The sequence below is a fragment of the Corvus cornix genome, chromosome Z (genome assembly GCF_000738735.6).
Source record: "Corvus cornix cornix isolate S_Up_H32 chromosome Z, ASM73873v5, whole genome shotgun sequence".
Lineage (NCBI taxonomy): Eukaryota > Metazoa > Chordata > Aves > Passeriformes > Corvidae > Corvus > Corvus cornix.
This window is the reverse complement of record NC_046357.1, coordinates 62537740-62559040: the sequence shown is the minus strand read 5'-3', so window position 1 is coordinate 62559040 and position 21301 is coordinate 62537740. Positions and strand designations below refer to the sequence as shown.

Below are 21301 nucleotides of genomic sequence, written 5' to 3'. Positions count from 1 at the left end.
GGGCTTGTTGCAGACTTTCCCACTTCTCGGTGCTTCTGCTCCTTTCAGTGGGGTGAGGGCTGCAAAAGCTTGGTTTTGGGCGTGCACTAGATCTTTCCCTAACTTTTTAACAGCTTCCACGAGCATTGCGTGTGGCCCTACTGGTACTCGGCTCATTCTGTCTAGCATCAGTTCTACTGGTGCGTCTGCTGGCAATGTAACTATTATGGATCGGGTGGCAGAGTTACAATTTTCTATTATGCACTGTCTTAACAATGCTCCTTTCATCCATTCTTGTACATCAGAATTGTTTATAGCATTAGTAACTCTATCAACAAAGCTTGCAAATGACTCGTCCCTTCCTTGCTTGATCGATAGGTAGGAGGGCTGAGGGGGTGTTGTTTTTATATAGGACATAGCTTGCTGTGCAAGTCGCATAGCTTCCAATAATCTTTCTGGCCCCACTTGTACTTGCATTTCAACTCTGGCAAACTGCCCAACACCCATAAGCTGCTCCACTGTGACCCCATTTAAAGGGTCTTGGCGGGTCACGGGGCGTGTTAGCAGAGGCATCACAAAGCCGATTCCAATGTACCTGCCACAACATTAATCGTGACGGAGTCATAATCATTCTGACAATAGTTTTAATATCTTCTGGGCAAAGAATCCCACTTCCCCATACATAGTTTAACATTTGCTTAGCTGGTTCACTGTGCAGCCCTGACTCACTGACTGTGCCTCGTAGCTGAGTTAACAACTTCCAGTCCACGAGATTATACTCTCCTGCTATACCTTCTCTATCCATCTGATAAATTACGGGGAAAGCTAAAGGATCTCCGATAGATTCTACGAGTTCATAGTCTTTATGCTCAAGAGCTGCTTTTGCTATTTGCCTCCAATTAACTCGATTAACTCTTGTACTTGGGATTCGGCATGCCTTAATTTTTCCTTTGCTACCAATGCTGTTAGTAGTAACAAGACTTTTATGGTATCTGGTTGCTTCCTGCTCTAGTTCTTCTTCCTCACTTTCTGATAGCTCACTTTCCTCCTCCAAGGGAGGAGCAGTGGGCTTGGGTTTGGACCCTTCCCCTGTTGTTCCCCCTGATATCTCAGCTTTCTCTGTAGGAGGTCGAACAACTATAGTGTTCATTGTTGGAGGCACGGCAGCATAATCACTTCCTAATGACATCATACCAGGTGGGGGGTCTTTCCCTTCTACGTGGGCAGTTGCAACTGCTGCTACCTGTTTTTCAACATGATACTGCTCTCCATGGCTTCATTAACTTTTTAGCTTCTTTATTATTGTCTATAACTAGATTCCATAAACAAGCACCATATTCTTGTCATTGGTGTTCGTGAAAAAATGATCCTGGGTCCTTAAAGAACCCTTGCTTTTTTCCGAACGCCACTAACCCATTTAAATCCTTACAAAGGTTTATCTCTTTAACTCTGCGCTTTTCTAAAAAGCGTAAAAATAAATCAAGGGCCACCTCTGTTTCCATACCTGTGTCCTAACACTTTCCCTGTCGACAGGAGTTGTGCAGCCTTTTCAGGTTAGCCCTTGTCAGCCGGACGACGGACCCCCCTGTAGGTCAGTCCAGGCATGGATCAGATGCTTGCCTGCAGCTGCCGATCTTCTGCCCTCTGGTCGCTGCTACTGGTGCTTCTCCGGTCTCTCGCTTCGGTCAGTGAGAATGAGATAAGAGCCGTCCCTGTTCAGGCGCCATGATGTTAACTCCAGCGAGGGAAGACATGCAGACAATCAGTGTGATTGATAATGCAAGCTTCAGTTTATTGAAATTCAGGCTTTGCTTTTATACACTCAAATATGCATACTTGTCACTTCTCTATTGACGCTGGGTAAAAAGCTACATTTTGCACGTATTGCTAATGTTGCGATTTTGGGAAATCAGGGTTCTTCCTCATCTCTCATGGTCAGTACATCTTGTCAGCATGTCCTGTTGTTTATCTGTAACAGGATTGTCAAGAACACTGTGTTTGTGTCCCTGCCTTCTTTCTTTATTCTCATGATTTCTGTTCTCACGATTTCCTTTTTTTGCAGTTAGCAAGAGGCCTGCTTATGTCAAGCTAAAAAGGTGTTTGCTTGTACAGCTCTTCCAGGGACCTGTGTCCCTGATTCGCTAACCATTCCTCAACAGTCACTGACATGAGAATGATTGGGTGGACAGAAGAGGCTGCTTGTGTGATGATCATCTTGGTTGGCTGAGTAGTTTTCGCACAGTAAAGCAACGATTCATTGTTTTTGGTGCAATTAGTTAAATCACACTGAAAAATAGTGTAGAAGCATTAATCTTGAAAACATACATGAAAAAATGTTTCAGAATTACCAGTTAATGACTTAAGTTTAGTATTTATTACTTATTTGTAGTTATCTTATAGCCAGTATCCTTGATTTGCTGAACTAAGACACATTTCAGAAGATGTTTTTGAACAATAGTAGATGTACCGTATTTTTTCTATCCTTGTAGTATGACTAGCAATGAACAGGACTCTTCATACTTTACGAAGTATGTCTTTGTGAACTGGTAAAATTAAGACCTAGTTAGTGTCGTCATTTCCCTTTCTGTCTTAACTTTTTGCTTTTTATTTGCTTGTTATCTAAGAAACACTCTTTTCGCATCTCAGTGATTTACCATTTAATGTCCATTGCATTTGCTTTGAAGGTGTCTGGACTGGACCTTAATATGTGAGAAGTCAAACAAATGTTAGTGGCTGTTTGGTAACGTGGCTAAAAGAAAGCTGGACACAAGCTGAAGATATTTTTATAAAAGCTTTTAACTGCTCAAATTCTCGTATAAAGTAGCTGTTGAGACTAAGAGTGAATTTTTTTTCTCTGACTTGGTCATTTGAATTTGAGAGCTTTTTGTTTAATGTAGAGTAGACCGAGAATCCAGCAAGATTCATGTCGTTCACCATGCAGGGCAGGTGCACATGTGCTAAGCTCAGTTTCTAAAAAATTGTGTTAGGAACCAACCAAGCCTGAACTGTCTTGAGAGTGACTTTGGCACTCCTAATGTGTGATGGCACAAAGGGTCATCTGTCTCCATTCCTTAGTGCTTGTCTTAGCTGTGAGGAACAAGCAATTGCAACAGTGGGAAGAAGTAAAGGATTGAGTAGCAGATGTTACCACACAACCCAAGTGAAGACTATAATGAAAAGCAGCTACTTGCATTGAATGTATTGTATTGCTTTGTAATTTTAGATTAGCTAAATAAATAGCTGTAGTCCAGTTAAACTATGCACTGTCTTTCCAAAAGACTTACTGAGAGCTTGGTTCACTTTGGTATTTTTGTAATATTGACATGTTTATGTGTACAAATGGAAGCATGTGGCTCCATATTGTTATTAACTTGTACTTTTGAAGAAGCAACATTTTAGGAGGAGCACCAGTTCAATTAGAGTCAAGTAAAGTAAAGCACAGTATCTAGTTTTGAGTTTTTTTTGTTAGACATAAACAGTATCTGTTCATGTTTTGCTTTATGGAGTTGTGTATTTAAAGACATACAATATAGTATCTAATGCTATACAAAGCATTTTTCTCTGATAGCGTGTGAAGGATGGCAAACGTAGTTTAGATTGGTGTGGATACATGGGTGCATGTGTAATATGGCGTGAAAAACGGTCACAAACACTTTGGAAGTACAAATGGAGAGAAACAAAATGCATTTTTATGAGACGGCAAAATTCTGATTAAAACTGCGAACATTGAGCATAGTAAGCTGAAAGTCTCTGTTTAATACCATTTGGAGTGGGTTGTTAGTATGCATGTGTTTTGCACTGACTTCTGTAATGGTCTTCCTTCTATGCAGGTGTTTCAGTTGTAATAGAGTAGAATTGTAATGTGTGTGCAAATAACAACTTGAGGTACGGGGATGTTTATTGCTTGTTTTTCTGAGTGAGTTTTCAGGGCTGATGAATGAAATGTGTTTGCAGTGTAGTAAAAGGCTCTATGTTTACTTAATTTAACAGTGTGGATTTGGATTATTTTATACAGCTGAATATACATTTTCTTCTTTTCTGAACCATATTTTTTTTATAGAGAAGAATCAATCCGGTGTTATTGCAACAGTAAACTGAAACAAAAGCCTCTTCTATCACATATTAAAGCAGTTAAAGTCAATAATAAATCCTAATTAAAACATACAGTAAATCCATGAAGTGCAGTAAATATGTTAATAACAAAGAGAAGCAGAAATGAAACAGCTTTTCAATAGTTTTCTATTTTTTGGCTGCAGTAAGCATTAAAATAACATGTTCTTCTGTATTTTTGCTGAATTGTTGCAGATAGCATGCGGAATTAAAAAAAAACTAGTTTATTGTAAGAACAGTGGGGTTCTAAGATATGCACAGTTCTTTAAATTAAAGAAAATCTATTTCTTTAATAATTTAAAACTCTTAATTGTAATGATTCTACAAGGGCAAGTAACCCTTTTATTCCACAGCTTTTGCTTATAGGAAAAAAGAGATGTTTAATGCTCATATTTTTCTGTTAAACCCCTGTGTCTTGTGAAGCATAATGAAATTCAAGGAAGTTAAACTTGTATAAATGAGACTTACTTTACATTTTTTCATTTCATTTCGAAAAATAAAGTATGTGTGTCTTTTTTAATTGTGGTGATGTAATAATATCAAATATTGTCAATGTACATGACTTTAAATAGTGAATGTAACATTTTTGAACTACATAATATAATGTTTAAACTAGAAATAAGCTAATTTTTTTCCTCAAACTCCTGCCCTCCCAAAACCCAATGTCTGTATTTTTTCCTTAGATGTTGGTATACTTTTTTTCTGTGTAATGTTTCAGTCTTTAATCTTTTTGGCTTCTGTATTATTAGATATTTATCACACATGAATGATGGTTTTTGTATTAATTATGTCTTTAAGCATTTAATCCTTTTCTTTATGTGAATTATAGGTACGCTATTCCTCCAGAGCATGGGAAACGGCTTGAAAGACTAGCTCAAGGTAGTATTTTCAATATTTCCATATGTATGATGTTTGAAGGACAAATCTCCAGGAAAGTGAGAAACATTGTTCTTGACTCACCTACTGTTTTATTACTTAATGTTTGTGACTTTTACGTGTCTATGTTATTATTGCTCTGAGGAATTAAATTTTTAATTAATTTAAAATTTTTAATTAAGAATTAAATTTTTGTTTTCTTTTTCTTCTTCCTTCTAATAGAACTTTATTTTGTACCGGCATTTTTAGCTTAGTGAAACTTACAAATATGAGGCTTAGTATTTTGTTGTTCATTAGATTTTCATTGTTAGTGTCTTTGTCTCCTTTGTGCCCTTGCTTTTTCTTGTCCTAGCTTCTTTTCATAAGCAACTTTTTGAGTCTTAACTTCTTACCCAAATTTGACACAGAGATACAAATGTTGAAGACAGATGAGTCTCCAAAAGTTTCATCGAAGTTGATGGTTGGGTAGAGGATGGAGTCCTGGTTAGTACCTCTGTGAAAGAGTAAGCAGACAAAATGTAGAAACACTAGGTCTTATTTGTGAACAGCTTGCTGACTACTGAACAGGCATATAGATCCACTTAGCTAAAGCATGTATTGGCTTTTATCATTTAGAGATGGCAGAAACATTTGGGAGAAGGAGCAGAGATAACGGTTGTAAGGTTGAGGTCTAAGGGATAAACATCACTAGTCTGTAGAAAGATTCTCACTCAGTAGTTTGTTTTATTTTCAGTAATACTGCATCTCTATTTTTGTTTCTAAATTAAGAGTGCAAATTATGAACATGGGAATATTTAGGGATGTTTCTTGGCCTGGCAGCTCATGTTTTATAGCTTGCTATTAAGTATTAAAGGAATTATGGAATGGAGTGTTTAATGAAATGGAATTAGAGGGAAGGAATGCTATTGAAAGTTCATATTTACATCTTGTGTATCAGGACAAAATTCTGAAAATTTGTGTACATTTTGTTTTCACACCCATTTTTTTTTTCTTACTATATAGGTGCATGACTCTTTTCTGAGCTATAATAAAACTGTTGCTGAGAACAGTAGGAAGGCAGTTAAAGATGTGAAAGTAAAGACCTGTGAATTTCCAGTCTTAAAAGCATGTCTCAGGAGAACAGATTTCAACCTGGATAATTACATTTCCTATTCCTAAATTTCGTCATAGTTTTGTTTGAGAAAGTTACCACTCATTTTCTTTGCTTTGCAGTTTCTTCTTCAAGTGCAAAGTATAGACCTTTATACACTTTGTTTGGTTTTCACTGGTAAACAAATTGGAACATGTAGGCTGGGCAATGGACTTTGACTTAGCATGATACAATAATTTAGTTTTACAAGAAATGATAGGAGTAAAAGAAGTAGAGACTTGGAAAAATTTCAGAGAGGGACACTAGGACTGATGAAAAAATTGCCTTTTCCTTTTCATAATTGCTAGTAAGCTCTAACTTCCAAATGAGAAGGAATGTAAATAAAGGGAAGGGGGTATAGTAAAGATCTGTGATGACTGGGCAAAGTGGGCCAAAAGGTTATTGTTCATTGAGTTTTCCAGTGTATGTAGAGACTCCAAGTGAAGTGTCTTGGCAGGTTCAAAGTAAGCCTAAGGAGATGGTTTATTTCACAGTAGGCATTTCGTACTCTCCTTGGTGGATTCTAAAATTTTCATGGATTCTGAGGGAGATTGGAACACAGGGGCACAGAAATCTGTTAGAGGAGCATAGGAACTGCCCCTGGCTTTGGAAGCCTTGGAGCAGCAACTATTTGCTACTAGATTAGTCAGAGGAAGCCAACTTTTCATGCTGTATATAAACGCTTCTCTGTACACAGTTCTGACATTTGATGGGAGCAACATCTTTGGGTAGATAGACTTTTCATGTGATTTTATGGCTGCTCTGGCATTTGTTATAGATTTCATATTGCTTGATAACAGCTGTGCAGTGTTCTTCATTCAAGTTTAAGTGTCCTGTAGTTGAGTATGCATCGAATTTTTCTTTATTTTCAGTGAGAGAAGGGGATGGGCAGCTTCAGTAACACTTGTTCACCCATTTCTAAAAATAAAGTGGTATTGAGGCATGGCATTATTTGTTGCAGACAAAAAAAAGCTCCTTCAGATTTTTGTTTGAAATACCTTGGTTTCTGGAGATAGTAGAGTAACGTATACAAATTCAGGAAGTAGGTAGCTTTTGGAGATACCTGTTTTGCTACATGAAAAAAGAAAGTGTTATGTTAGAAAACTGGCCTGAAGGTGCACAGCCCTCTTACTGCTGATGGTGGCGTAGTACAGTAATAGAAATGGGACATTAAGCATCAGGGAAATGGAAATCTCCAAGCCCACTGTTTTTCAGAAACCAGTAGGTTCTACTGGGGAGCTGGGTCTTGATGTCTGAGTGCTAGTCAGAATTGGGCACATCTGCACAGTGTAAATTGTCCACTGCTGCTCTTAATTATGTAAGTTATAAAGAACTGTGGGGTGAATGTAAAACTTCCTTGATGAATCATGTTTATGATAATTATTTAATTATTTTTATTTCAGTACTATGTTTTGAATAGAAAATAGCAAATAAACCGTAGAATCAGATACTGAACAGAGATGACAAAATTTCAAATAGTGTTTATTCTATTACATTTAGTGAATGAAACAGCATTTCTGTAGGAAAACTAGGTACTTATACAGAGATTATTATTGTAGCAGCAATATAAGATAGATGAGTTAGGAAATACTGTCTGTGAAGCTAAGTTTTTAATATTTGATTTTAATGTAGTCTGGGATATTTTTCTGTGAGTAGATTGTTTTCATGATATTTTTGGTCCAGCTAATAGCTGCGAATGGAGTGTAGAAGATAATGCTGTAGTACTTAACGATAAAGATAACGGACCTTTTTTTTTAAACTGAAAATTACCATTTCTTACTGTTTCCATGCTGTGATCTTCGACTTTGCAACTGGTGCCTTCTAAAATGCAGCCTGTTTCACAGTAAGGTGTCTTACAAAAGTGAAAGTATAAAGGAAGCTGCACGGCTGCAAGTCACTTAAGAGAAAACATTAATAAAACATAGTGTAAATGAGACCTTTGTACTTAATAGCATGTGTAGTGAAAATATTTTTGCATGAGTGCAACATTTGAAGGCAAAAAAAGGTAGTTTGTTCAAGAAGGTTAGCTCCGATGGCCAGATGCCTCCTGAATTAATTGAATGAATTGAATAATTAAAATAATAAAATAATACATTACATGTGACAGGTTGTCTAAGTCAAGGCAGCAGTTGATAAAATTAAAGGAAGGCTAGAATATTTTCCATTATCTTGTCTGCACATCACAATTACAACACATGCCTTTTGTGCATGAATGCTTTCATTTTTGCTTTCCATTGAAATCTTGATTGACTGTGGCGCCTACAAATGCTTTGTCTGAAAAACATTAGACTTGCATCTAATAAAGACAACAGTTTGATTTTGCCCTTCAGCTGCTTTCTCATTTATGTAGATTTTTTTTTTTAATTTTATGTAGACATAAATGTAATAAAAATCTCAAGTAAGCTGTTAACTGCAATTTTTATATGTGCTGTTATGTTAATCTGTAATACCATGGTATTCTTAAGGATTTTTTGTTTCACAAAATGGGTTAGAAAATAAAGAGAATAGAGGCAGAGTGGCAAATGAGACAGGAAAGATTGAAGGATTTTGAAAATCTTTTAATAGATCATTTGAGTGCAGAAACTGTTTCAGAAGGGAGATGACGTCTATCTGTGATGTTCAGTTATGCTAAAGAAGAAACTAAAGTAAAGTTTAATATATTGGAAGTATGTATGGTTGTTATACAACGCTTTGTAGGGTGTATAGTATTAATTACTTCATTTCATGCAGAAGTCATTACCTGTTGTGTATGACAGCAAAATAATTGTTGAAATGAGACTTGAAGTAGAACTTGCGTAACTTCTAAGGCTCTTGAATGAGAAAACATCAGCAGTTGAAGATCTGAAGGTTTTTTCAACTGATATCAGTCAAGTTAGGAAAGTTTTATTTAAGAGATAATAAACTTGAGGCTGGTACGTACATGTTCATCTGGGCATACCTACGGTTGTATTTCATACCACTTGAAAGCCTGTTTGTGGCTTTTGTGCTCTGCTTTGTATAGCATACAAATTGCCATTTTTTCTTTGTAATGGTTGTTGTCATGCAAACTTACCCTCCTAATTTCTTTTATGTTCAACACAGAAAGCTAAATCAAACTAGTTCAGGTCATGGGAAAATAATTTAAATAAATTATATAAAGTTTGTATTTATACCTACCAAAGCAAAATCTAAAAAGAGAATTACTAGAAAACTCACTACTTCTTTAATCTCTGCCTTTGTTTCAATAGTACTGATCTGTCACCCCAAGACAGTCCCTTAAATGAAGGTCTGCATAAAAATTAAAAAAATCATAACCTAGAGCTTAATTATGTTAATTTGATTTATTTTACTTTCATTAATATTAAATTACATTAAAGATATTTGCAATTTAGGGTGTTATTTTTCTTATGTTGAAAGTTTTATGATTTTATTTTACTTTTTTCTTTTTTAAAAAAGATTAACTAGAAGTGCGGCAACTTTGAATTTCAGGTGAAGTCTTGAGTAAGGAAGTGTTGAAAATTATAGGATGTCTAGCTTCATTCATTGCACTAGGCAGGATTTGATTTGAAAGTTCCTTAAGAGTATGATTTTATCTGATGTCATTAAATAATTACTTTATTAGCGACCAAATTGCGATTTCCTTGATCATTCAAGGTATAATATAGCAAACCAACCTATTCAGTCCAATGGAGTTGAAGAATTATACTTTCGGGAATAGTACTGTAATCTGTGCATATATAATTTTAGCTGGACAATGTAATTGAAAACACTACAGGAAAGTTCTTAGTAGCACAGAGGAGCATTCCAAATATCTTGAAAATGCTAAGCAACCAGGGAATGGAACCCAATCCACTTCAGTTTGCCCGAGTGGTAGGTGTGATATTGATGTGGTCATCTAATATGAGCTGCATGTGATATGTTGGAAGGACACTCTCAGGGTGGAAAGGAAAAATGAGACTGCCAGGTAGCAATGCTCACCGTCTCTCAATAATTTAGAGATTTGGACTTATTTTTTAAAATATGTTCTATATCCCTGAACCATTTCATATACACTTTAAAGACTCAGGGCAGCACTGCCTTCTGTGTGTGAATTCTGTCTTCCTCAGTCACAGAATCACAAAATATTCTGAGTTGGAAGAGACACACATAAGGATCCCACAGCTAGGAATCTGCTGAGTGTCCACTGCTTCCACCTTTCCCCCAAAAATGAGAAGGCTTTGACTTCTATCTAGCATATATTTGGATTATAAACCCTTAAATTCTATGGAAGCATCATGCTGAGGTGGAATAGCATTGACAAAGGATGTGTCTTCACCAGCCCAACACTGCTGTTAAAGTAGTTTGTTTGTACAAATAGCATTGGTAAGACTAGGTATTTTGGGCTATGTGATCTGTTAAGAGTATATATTTGGTGTTTTCTAAGGGCATGATTTTGGTTGTTAATACAGTCTGAAGCTTTTGCTTTCAAATACTTTCTGCTGTTGCTGCTTGTGTTAGGTAAATCAGGGTTTTAAAAAGCTGAGAGGGACCTTGAGTTTGGTGGATAAAGGTACTCTCACTGTAGTTGTTTGTACCCAAACATTTGGTCACCAAGTGTTGAATCACATACTTACCATGTAGACTGTTCTAATTCTGCTCTAGCTGTTAAAAATGTCAGTGTTTCTGTAAATCATGGATTGGAGAATTTTCAATTTGATTGTCTTTTTCTCATGGACATAAATCAATGAGCAACCTTATTTCATTTTACCCTGAGTGATTATTTCTCCTTGGCTTCTTGGAAGTAATTGTTTTGAATTCTTATTTTGTTTCTTTGTAATCATTTCCAAGAAGATGAATAGTGTATAGGTCTGCCATGTCTCACGGGATCATCCAAGAAACTGGGATTACATATGAATTCCTACAACATATCTGCTCTTGCAGAACTGATTTACAGTTAATGGGTTAATGTTAATGGATTCAATTAGATTTCACATGTGTCTTAAAAGTATGAATGTACTACAGAATTTGAATAGTAGTTACACTCTAGATAGTATTTTTTCTTTTGGATGTGGGATTTCACTAAACATGCAGGATTACATGGTAATCCTTGAAACCGGTAATTCTAACATCAGTTTGGTATTTCAGAATGGATCTTAATGTTGTGGGCATATCTTGAATTGGCCTGCATTTAATGTTTTTGTAAGAGTCTTGTAATATTTCTAATGCAAAGCCCTCTATTCGGTACTTTTTACATCTGTTAGCCAGTTCTCCCACAGGGATTTTATTTTCTGGAAGAAAAGCTTGTGTGACCTTACATTTAGCCTGGCAGACAAAAGACTTTCTGATAAAGAGAATCTTGTAATGAGGAAATACTACCTTCCTTTCCTTCCTTGTTCATTGAAGGGGAGTTCCTTTGAGAAAATAAGGTGAATGAGGCTGAAAAAGTGTAGACTTTGACGAGTCAAAAAATATGTTATAGTGGTACAGAATGTATAGGCTGCACTTCGATTTCACTGTGAGGGCTCTGTAACCACAGCAGATGTTCTCCTGTAAATTTCTGGAAGTGGATTTTGAGCAGGTTGTGTTCTGCTGCTCTGTGTTACTTGCAACTTTCTTGGAATTCAGCAACAGGCCTGCCTTCTGGTTGGACTTGCCAGAGCTATGTCTGATCTCTTGGAGCTGGAGCGGTACAACTTAAGTTTTGGATGTCTGCCCATCGTTTGCTTTTTATCATCTTGTAGTGAGCTAATTAAGCATATTGCAGTAACATAATTTGGTACAAAATTTGTTTTCTCAAGAAAAATTCAGTCAAACTCCTCTGCTTTAATTGATAAAGCTTTTAGCTACTTTTCATACCAGCTCTTCCCTCAAGTCTCAAGTATCACTTTCAATCACATTTTTCACTCTAAGTTCTTGTGTATTTCTACTATTATACTGCTCAGGACTGCAATTTCTTGATGCTCATAAACTGTAGATTCTCAAGTTTTGATTGCTATCATTTATGTTATAGGCATTAATTGCGAAAAAAGAGTTGCAATTTTTTTGCTGGAGTTCGCTAATTGTGGGCTAGTTTCTTTTAACTGTCTTTTAGTCAGTGAAGCCACACATATATAAAACTGTGCCTATCAAATAGTACTTTTTGAAACTTGCAACATTATTTGCAATTCAAAGGCAGAGTAAAGAAGTCTGTGCTTGTTGGTGAGAAAAAAATTAAGAATGATGAATTTCAATAAAATTTGGTCTCAGGGCAACTTTACAGGCTTCCTTGTATGCTGACCAGCAGAAGTCTACATTATACCTTTGCTGTTTAAGTGCTGCTTAACCTTATTTCTGAGAAATCAGAAAAATACTACTCTTCCAGTACTGGTGAGTGTGCTAGATTGAATGTACAAAGAATATAACAACTCTAATGTGATAACTTTAAAATTGTTCTGGAGTTTTAGGGTGGTTAATGAACATAATGTGTAAGACTCACCAGAGTGAAGAAATTAAATCTAACATTAGAGAGAAAGCGATATATTACGGAAAATTATTGTTCTTTTTTTTTTCTTCAAGACATTAAAAAAATTCAGATAGTTGATTGAAAGTGATTGCTGTTTTTCTTTTTTTTTTGTTTGTTTGTTTTTCTTTTTAGTAATTGAATAATCAATGTGTTTTTCCAAGAATTAAGCTGCTTCTGTGAATGATGAACTAACGTTTACATGAGAGGAATACACAGCAGATTGTATGAAGTTAGAAAGCTGTATTTTTTACTGTGTAGATTGTGAGTGCTAGGTAAACCTAGTCTTCAAGGACTCCTTCTAAATTTATTTACTGCAGTTGATTTTCATGTGTGTAGAGTGAACATTAACATAAAAAAAGCTCCCAGCAACAATGATTTCTCTAAATGGTAAGAAAATACGCCTAAATATACAGGTCCAGGTTTATTCTAAATTATTTCACTTCTTGACAAACAAGGAAGACCCTGTAGTCCCTGCCCCTGGAAAGCAGTTGAAAAACTTAGGAGATACATTTGATTTTGTGAAATCTCTCAGAACCTAGGAATGACATGATAAAAAATTCTAAACCAAGTTTAAACACTGTTAAGTTTTGAAAAATATTACAAAGATACCATATTTGATTTAATGAAAAGATGTACAGTTTTGCTTTTCTTGCCTTATTAGGGTTCTTTCCAAGCAGCTCTCAAGGATGTGATGCTTTTCTTCGCCACAAGATGACTCTGATTTCTCCCTCAGTATTAAAAAAGTATGGAATTCCTTTTGACAAGGTACGTTAATGTTTCTTTTTACACTCTACTTTCATGTATTAAATTAGATTGCGTTTAGTATAAACATTGTTATAGTAAAGGTGAGGCAAAAGGTTTTTTTTGTATTTAGGTAGTGGCTGCATGAAAATATATGTTAGAACTTCCAATAGTTTTAGCCGGGAATTTTCTGCCATTAAACAGTTGTAGCCATTACCGCCTTCCTGTGATTTTTTTCTAAGGCATTACTAAAATTTCTTATTTTTAGTTTATTTCCATGGTAGCTTAGATGGGATTTTCTGTTGTCTGAAGCAGTTCTTAACTCACTGCTAATTTAAGTTCGATACCTAATATTTTAACACAAGTGTTTAATTTCTTTATGTCTGTATGTTGCTTTTCTAATGCAGTTAAATGTAACTTTATTAGGATCTGAAAGGTTTAAGGTGGAATGAAGTCAGAAGAACTATTACCTAATTTAAAATCTATTTTAAAAGCTGTAACATAGTAGAAAAAGAGTGAATGATTATTCTTGACTGTCAGGTAGTGGTAGAATAAATGTTTGATAACAACATTATACAAACAGAAACTGAGAAAGAATAATCGTCTTTGTGGATGAATTTAATACATAGCTGCTTTTAAAAACATGTAAAGTATTCAGTTTCTTTTGCTTTCTACGAGATTTTCTGTATCATTGTTTTCCACTTTGAACTTCCTATAGGTGCCCGCTAATGAAATATTTTCAATGCATTGTTTTGGGGTTTTTAAAGTGTACTTATTCTATATACACTTTGTAAATTCTAAAATTTTAAATTTTGGAGTTCTGTAAACCTACTTAGAAGACTAGAGCTTGATTCAGAAGGTCTCCTGCCTGAATATCTGTTTATCTTAACACTGAATTTTCAAATGACTTTTGATCATTAAAGGGCTATGATTCCTGGTTTCCCATTGCACAGATTGTTTTAAATTGTTCAGAAGAACCAAGCAATATACACTTTTTCTCAGTTTATTCCCACTGCAGTGTAGTTGCGTAAACTATCCTTGCCACACACCTTGCTTACTGTTGTGGTTTCTGTTTTTGTCTATGTGCTGTTTATTTATCGATATAATGTGGGCACGTGTGTACAAATTTTGCTTAACAGGTTCCCTGGCCTAAAATATAGGATAATGCAGTGCTTCCTGTCTGGTTTAGTTGGTGTTTTTCTAACAGTATGAAACAAAATAATAATAATAATAATAATGTGAATATTTTCATGTATATTTTTGCCCAGCTGGAAGCTAAACACTAGACAGGGGCTTGCTCACTCCCCATTGGTGGGATGGGGAGAGAATTGGAATGATAAAAGGTAGAAAACTCATAGTTTGAAATAGAGAGAGTTTAATAGGGAAAGGGAAAGCTGTGCACCGAAGCCAAGCAAAACAAGGAGTTCGTTCACTACTTCCCATGGGCAGGCAGGTGTTCAGCCATTCCCAGGAAAGCAGGGCCCTGTCATGCGTAATGGTGACTTGGCAAGACAAATGTCACCACTCCAAACGATTGCCCTGCCTTCTTTTTATCACAGCTTTATGTACTGAGCAGGATACCATGGGCTCAGCTGTCCTGGTTGTGTCCCCTCCCAGCTTCTTGTGCACCCCCATCCTTCTCACTGGCGGCATGATGTGGGGAGCAGAAAAGGCCTTGATGCTGTGTAAGACATGGCTGGCAAGAACCAGGACACCTCTGTGTTATCAGTCCTGTTGGCAACACAGGTGGGATGAAGACACAGATGTGTTTTATGCCTTTTTGGAATATCACTTCACTTTTCATGCTTAAGTCAACCTATGGGTAAAATTGAGGAAGTGTAGGCATTTAGAATGACCCTGCCTACCTGGGAAAGCAAGCTTTTTTGAATAAATTACTCATAAAATAAGTAGTTTGTTTTCTGAATGATGTATTATCATATGGAGATGTAGTTGCTGAGTTCAGTTTTTGTAATATATAGGTAAATATAGTGATTCCCTTCATAGCCTTGTGCTTTATCATGAAGTGGCAGGTGAAACTTTCCAAGCTGGAAGGTTTTATAACCCGATTTATAGTTTTGAATTTACAGAACATTACTCTGAACAGTATAATTTTCAGTAGTTGGTGTTTAAAGTAGCATATTGCAGAATGCCAGCATACTTATTTTCATTATGACACATGTGAGGTGGGGAAAGGGAGTTGATCTTTGTATTTTGGTGTCTTGATTATTTCTGTATTCTAATTTAGAGGATAATAATCCTCTAAAAAGATGGGGGGAAAAAGGAAAAAAAAGTGCTATAAACAGTTAAATATTTAAGTTTGGTTCTATCACCTAGTCTTTGGAGGAAGCAGACTGTACCCAAGTGTAATTGTAATTAATGGGATTCAGTGAGAAAGTGAATAGAGAGAACCAGGCTGTGATCTCTCATGGCTCAAAGTGATAGAAGTGGAAATGTGCTGAATGCTGATAAGTCAGCCTACGCCTACCAGGTGGCAGCTGAACTGCTGCTTGTTGCAATAGAACACCTGCTAAACTGTCAGCAGTGGGAAGGTGTATTGAGATAAATTTTGGAATCGTTAGCGTTGAGAATAATCTTTCTTAAACATTCCCACGGCGATTGTTAAAGTGCTGCAGTAACAGTTACAATATATGCAACTATATGTGCATTTGCATGTATATACTAAATATGAATCTACAAAAAATTTAACCGTGCAAAATGTAAGATCCATTTTTTTTCTCTAGCCTCGTTGGCTATTTTTCTTGTTTTCCTCTCTTTCCTTCATCCCTTAATACAATCAAAACCAGATCTCTTTGAAGTGTTAACCCTGTGTGTTCTTGCATTGGGCAAAAAAGCACACAAAGAATTTATAAAACTATTAGATAACAATTTTGAAGGAGATTGTAAAAGCAGACATTGAATGTAAGACAGCTATACCAGTAGAAGGCTGAGATTTAGGACATGACATTAAAAAGAAAAATGTTTGAAGTTGTGAGCTTTAATTTTGGTGATTGTTTAAAATTTAACCCTTTTTCTGATTTTGAGTCATAAGGGTACTCCCTTAAAAAGAGTCGTATTTGTCCTTCAGATTTTCTTACTGTATTGCTTGTGCAAAGCATTGCCACACATTGAAAACAACCTATTTAGACTCTAAGAAGTCTCCTTATTTTCCTGTAATCAACAAATGCGTCTTGTTGAATAGTCATCAGTCACTGCTCAGATTATTTGCTTCATTTAAATGGATCTGTTTGCTTTTTAGTGGGCCTGTTGTCTGATGTGTGTTTTATGTAGAATGTGTATCAAACAGAGCATGGAGAATATCTTTTAATTATTTACTTTTGTATAATCTACTTTATTCATTAACTCTTATCAGATAATTCAGAAGACAGTGTGCTATTTGAAGTCTCTGACTAGCCTGTCCTTGATAAAGTCTCTGGTGGTCTGACTTTAAGAGATTAAAGCTGTCACTGTGTGGAGAGAATATTAGTGGTTGACAAGAAGTGCTGTCTCCTCTTTTCTCCATGTAGGAGAGCAGCAGTCCATCCTAGTAATAGGAAGATGAGATTTCTCTCTTGAAAGAGAATAATCTGACCAGTGATTTGTTTATGTTACCACACATTTTTTTTTTTTGTAGTTTACTCTAAAAGCTTTTTAAGTCTGATACCTCTCTTAAAACTAGTGTGAATTCGGGTTATTTTTGTAGATACAAAAATATAATTACTGTGCAGTGAGTTTTAGGTTGGCTTTTTCTTTTCCTTTTTTCCCCCCTGCTTTCTGTAATATTTTGTTGAGCCAGTGGTCTTCGCACACTTTTCTTTTGATTGAAGTCTTTTGAAATTACCCTTGCTCAATCTCTACAACAATGTCAGAGTTTAACTGTAGTCAAGCTTTTCATCTTTTAGAATTTCCCTCTATCCCACTTGTCCTTTAGTTATGTGAAATTCTTGTTGCCAGTAGTGCCAACGTGCTTCTGCTCTCTAAAATTTTGCCTAAAGAGAAAGAGGGGAAGGACAGTGGCAGATTAAAACTTGTGTTTAATAGCCTTATCTTGAGATATTCTGCACATTTAGGCATGGTAATTGTGGGTATTTTGATCTAGCCTGTCTTTGCTTCCTCTCAGCCAGTAAAAATGATATGTTCTTCATACTGTCTTCTAGTTCTTTTTACTTCCAGATTTTATTATCAGTGAACCTCTGCTCCAAGATTAACTTTTTTGAGTTCTTTCTGAATTTGTTAAGTATTACACCTAGCTATGTATTTTAGAGTAAAGAGCATTGTCTCAAGTATACTGTTTCTGTTTGTTTCTGTTTGTATTAAATCTCATCTCTGTGCAAGGTAAAAAAATTATTTGTTTTAGTTAGTTATAAAGGCATATATAGTTTTTATTGCTTTAGGACCAGAACTGCTTTGTAATGTGGTTCACTTTGAGGTTTTTTAAAGTTTATTTATTTTGGCCTTCTGTGGTTTTTTTTTTTTTTATTATTACAGGTTACCCAAGAGGCAGGAGAATTTATGATCACTTTCCCATATGGATACCATGCAGGGTTTAACCATGGTTTTAATTGTGCAGAGTCAACAAACTTTGCCACCATTCGATGGATTGATTATGGAAAAGCTGCAAAATTGGTAAGTCATAGTGCAGAAAATTGATGTGTAAGGAAATATTTCCTGTGGTTATTTCTTTGTGAGAATCTCAGGCAGGTGATGAGAAAGGGACAACTATTCCATCAGGTAATACCTTAAGCTGCCATTCAAATTTTATTTATAGCTGTTATTTTGATAGTAGGTATTATACTTCCAGCAATATATATTCCTCGCAGTAGTGAATTTTGTTTGCAGCTGAATGTATTTATTGTTCTTCAAAACCAGTTCTGTTTGTGGATATTTTTAAGCTGAAGCTACATACACAGAGGTTAATATATGTGAAGACAACTGACTTCTGCTCTTAAATCTCCTTTAAGCTCTATTGTTTGTGAAAGCACTTTAGTTGAACTAGGAATTTTGGTACCTGGAAAGAAACATAAGTAGTGAAACCTCAAAGTTTAAAGAAACAAGTTCAATTTTTTTCTTCTTTAATCAGAAAACTTGTAGTACAAGATAATAAAGCAACTGTTTGAGGTGTATATAACTGAAGATATTCTAGACTGAAATCTTGTTCTGTGGTGTGCATGTCTTCCTTTCTTTTGTGTACAGCATAGAATCATAGAATCTGTAGTGTTAGAAAAAAATTCCAAGATCACTGTGTCCAACCTTTGACTGAAGACCACTGTTATCAACTACACTGTAGTTTACTAAGTGCCGCATCCAATTGTTTCTTGAACGCATCAGGGGATGATGACTCCACCACTCCCCTGGGCTGTTCTTCCAGTGCCTGACCACCATGTCAGTGAAAACTTCTTCCTGATGTCCAACCTGAACCTCTCCTAGCGCAGCTTGAGTCTATGTTCTCTCGTCCTGTCATTTTTTGCGTAGGAGAAGAGACTGCCCCCCACCTTGCTACAGCCTCCTTTCACGCAGTTGTAGAGAGTGATAAGGTCTCCCCTGAGCCTCATTTTCTCCAGGATGAACAACCCCAGCTCCCTCAACCAATCCTCACAGGACTTGTGCTCCAGAGCCTTCACCAATTTCATTGCCCTTCTCTGGTCTCTTTCCAGCAGCTCCATGTCTTTCTTGTAGTGAGGGGCCCAGAACTGAACACAGGATTTGAAGTGTGGCCTCACGGTAGCAATCCCTGCCCTGGTCCTGCTGGCCACAGTGTTTTTGGTACAGGCCAGGATGCCATTGGCCTTCTTGACCACCTGGGCACACCCTGGCTCATGTTCAGCTGTCACCAGCACCCCCAGGTCCTTTTCCTGTGGGCAGCTTTGCAGCCACTCTGCCCCAGCCTGTGGCACTGCCTGGGGTTGTTGTGACCCAAGGGCAGGACCTGGCACTGGGCCTTGTTGAACCTCACACAATTGGCCTCAGCCCATCGATCCAGCCTGTCCAGATCCCTCTGCAGAACCTTCCTACCCTCCAGCAGGTCAACACTACCACCCAGCTGGTGTCACCTGCAAACTGACTGATGGTGCACTCAATCCCCTCATCCAGGTTATCCATAACGACATTAAACAGAACTGGCCCCAGTACTGAGCCCTGGGGAACACCACTGGTGACCGGCCACCAGCTGGATGTAACTCCATCCACCACCACTCTCTGGGCCCAGACATACAGATGATTTTTTATGCAGCGAACAGTGTGTCTGTCTAAGCCATGAGCTACTAGTTTCTCCAGGAGAATGTTGTGAGGCAGTATCAAAGGCTTTGCTGAAATCCGGGCAGACAACATCAATAGTTTTTCCTGTGTCCAGTCCATGGATGCTCATAAGAGGAGATCATGTTGGTCAAGCAAGACCTGCCTGCTTGCTCTCAAACCTCTGCTGGCTGGGCCTGATCTCCTGGTTGTCCTGTACGTGCTGTGTGATCGTAATCAAGATAATCTGTCCAATAACCTTTCCTGGCACTGAGGTCAGGCTGACAGACCTCTAGTTCCCTGACACTTCTTGTTGATGGGCATCACACCGCCAACCTCCAGTCCTCTGGGACCTCCTCAGTTAACCAGGACTGGTGATAAATGATGGAGAGCAGCTTGGTGAGCTCTTCCACCATCTCCCTCACCCTCCCTTGGGTGAATCCCATCTGGCTCCATAGAGTATCTGAGTGGCACAGCAAGCCACTAACTACTTTCTCCTGAATTACAGGGGATCTGTTCTACTCCCTGTCCCTGACTACCAGCTCAGATTGCTGAGATAGAGGTTGCTGTGGGATAGCTTTCTGACTGAGGCAAAGAAGGCATTAAGTACCTCGGCCTTTTCTTTAGCCTTGGTGATTGTGGTCCCCCCTGCTTCCAATAAAGCATGGAGATTTTTCTTGGCCCTCCTCTTGCTGTTGATGTATTTATAGAAACACTTTTTATTGTCTTTGACAGCAGTGGCCAGTTGTAGTTGAACTTTAACCTTTCTAATTTTCTCTCTACATGATCTCATCACATCCTTGTACTAATCAAGAGGTGCCTGCCCCTTTTCCCAAAGGTCATAAACTCTCTCCTTTTCACTGAGTTCCTGTGAAAGCTCCCTTTCAGCCAAGCCACACATTCTCCCCACCATCTCATCTTTCAACCCATAGGGGTGGCCTGCTCCTGAGCCTTCATGACTGTGCAGGGGACTCTCCAAACCAGTGTCCTGAATAGGCTAAAGTTGGTCCTCTGAATGTCCAAGGTGGAGGTGTTGTTGACCCTCTTCCTTACTTTACCAAGAATTGAAAACTCTTATCATTTCATGGTTATCTCTGTTTGTAAACTGCAGGTCTAGCAGGGCCTCAATCCTGATAGGCTCTTACCAGCTGTGTTAGGAAGTTACTTTTCATGCATTCCAGGAACTTCCTAGACTGCATTCTCTCTGCTGTGTTGAGTTTCCAGCAGGCATCTGGCAAGTTAAAGCTTTTCCTAAGAACAAGGTCTAGTGGTCATGAGTTTACTTCTTCCCGGGTGCTCACAAAATACTTTGTCCACCTCTTCATCCTGGTTGGGTGGTCTATAACAGACTTCCACCAGGATGTTTGCGTTGCCAGCCCCCCTGACTCTTACCCATAGTTGTACAACCCTATCATCACTTAGAGCTCTATGCAGTCAAAGCACTCCCTGGTGCAGAGAGCCATTGCACTGCCTCTACTTCCTCCCCTGTCCCTTCTGAAAGCTTGTAGCCATGGATGTATAGGTAATGAAGTACGTGTGCAAAACCAAAAAAGTGGGCAATTTATTCAGCAGAAGTTTTTTACTGTTTTTCGATATTCTCTGATTTTAATCAGTGTTAAGGCTTATATAAAGCCTTAGTTTCTATTACTAAGAAAAAGTTTCAGTCAGAGGCATTTTCTGCATTGACTTGTTTGTAATTGGAAAAAACCTTTCCAATAGCAACCTCGTTAGTATATTAGTTAATACAATGATGTGGTGTAAAGGGTAAAATCAGCTGC

General features: G+C 37.3%; 1 protein-coding gene across 1 annotated transcript in view; it reads left to right on the top strand.

The window, feature by feature from the left end:
* Nucleotides 1-21301, top strand: part of KDM4C (lysine demethylase 4C) — a 251839-nt gene that overhangs the window by 37779 nt on the left and 192759 nt on the right. Inside the window, exons 6-8 of the mRNA XM_039567580.1 lie at nt 4919-4968; nt 13216-13319; nt 17781-17918. Of these exons, the coding sequence (XP_039423514.1) occupies nt 4919-4968; nt 13216-13319; nt 17781-17918 (292 nt within the window). The remainder of the gene's footprint in view (nt 1-4918; nt 4969-13215; nt 13320-17780; nt 17919-21301) is intronic.